This window comes from Entamoeba invadens (assembly GCF_000330505.1).
Source record: "Entamoeba invadens IP1 unplaced genomic scaffold scaff_1105074726591, whole genome shotgun sequence".
Taxonomy (NCBI): domain Eukaryota; phylum Evosea; order Mastigamoebida; family Endamoebidae; genus Entamoeba; species Entamoeba invadens.
The window spans coordinates 1-1,431 of record NW_004440294.1 but is presented as its reverse complement, the minus strand read 5'-3'; the positions used below and the strand labels follow the sequence as shown (position 1 = coordinate 1,431).

The following is a 1,431-nucleotide window of genomic DNA, read 5'->3' as shown; positions in this document are numbered from 1 at the left end:
TACTTTCCTTGACAACATATAATAATCAATTGGTATTCCCTCTTTACGAACTTAATGAAACCAATTGATCATTGCTTCCTCAAGTTCCAGGTTCTGTGGTTTCTTATTCGTTTATACGAGGATAAAAATTATCAATGTTTATTTAGAAATTGAACGCAAATGATAAACTTGCTTTGGAGAAATTACTATTTTCAGATGCTGTCCGACAACTTTGATTACTTTCTGTGAATTTTGATAAGGATCAATTAATTCAATATTTTTTATTTTGTCTCGTAACATCAATGATGTTCTTATATTAACACATTTGGATTGCATTAAAACTTAATGATTTAACAGATTTATTAAAAGTTTTTAAGTCGAAACAAAGTTAGATACAAAAGTTTTATTTATTATGTTAACTGTGTTAATATATTTGTCTTTGTTTTTTGATTTATTATGAAATTAATTATTTATTTAAGATAAAAATAATTGCCAATTGTTTTCAAGATATAGGCAAAGTGTTTATTTTGGTCAGGAAAAAAAATTATAATCAAAAAAAAATAATTTTTGTGACAAAAAACAAACCGAGGTATTTTTTTGTTAAATATATAATTCCTCATTTTTTCCCTTATATCGAATAACATTGGTACCTGGTATTCCCTTATATCGAATAATGACTGTATTATTAAATATTTAATGCGGTTATTTCAATCCTATACATTGTTTGTATGGAATTTTCCTTAACTTGCAAGAATTTGTTTTCAATACAGTCGTGTTGTTATTCAATACGATTTATCTAAAACGGATATTATAATTATAGTTTTTCTATTGTTTTTAATTTATATAATTATTACAATAATAATATAACTAGTTTATTTTTAACAATCAATTAGTATATGATACTAGTTTAATTATAATAACATATATTAAGTTTTCAAAGTAACAAAGAACTCATATTTAAACTATTTCACAAATAAAGACTTTTCTAAAACTCTGAACTTCAAATTGCAATGGTCAAATTTATTATTCACCATAACGTAGAGGGCACCACAATTTACTTTTCTCAGTTTTATCAAACGAACATCCAGTCCCGCAAGTTAGAAGCGTTAATGGAAATCATCACTGCTCACTTAAAAACCGACCAAGAACGAGAGGGTCCTTCTCCTTCTGACATTCTTCGGTTTTCAACGTACACGATAGAGAGTCAAGAGTATTCCGTCTCGTCTCTTAAACCACTTCAAGAGGAGTTTGAAGGTGTTCAAATATTGTATTGTGAAGTGGGTGGCATAGTAATAACACTTGGTCTTCATGAAAATGACAGTGTCTTTGTAGCTCAGAACTTTGTGACGAATTGGGTGTCTGCACTCAAGAAGTTGTACAAAACTAACCTCCTCAATAACATCTACGACAAAACTGACGAACTTCTTGCATACCTCGACAAACTACTTCCTC

The 1,431-nt window shown here is 28.6% G+C and overlaps 1 protein-coding gene across 1 annotated transcript; it reads left to right on the top strand.

The window, feature by feature from the left end:
• Nucleotides 1-989: 989 nt before the first annotated feature.
• EIN_472210 (hypothetical protein) lies at nucleotides 990-1,351 on the top strand (the record flags this gene model as incomplete). The annotated part of the gene is made up of 1 exon (XM_004256028.1): nucleotides 990-1,351. A coding segment is annotated over one exon (362 nt), but the record flags the coding sequence as incomplete, so codon positions are not given.
• Between the last annotated feature and the right edge of the window lie 80 nt (nucleotides 1,352-1,431).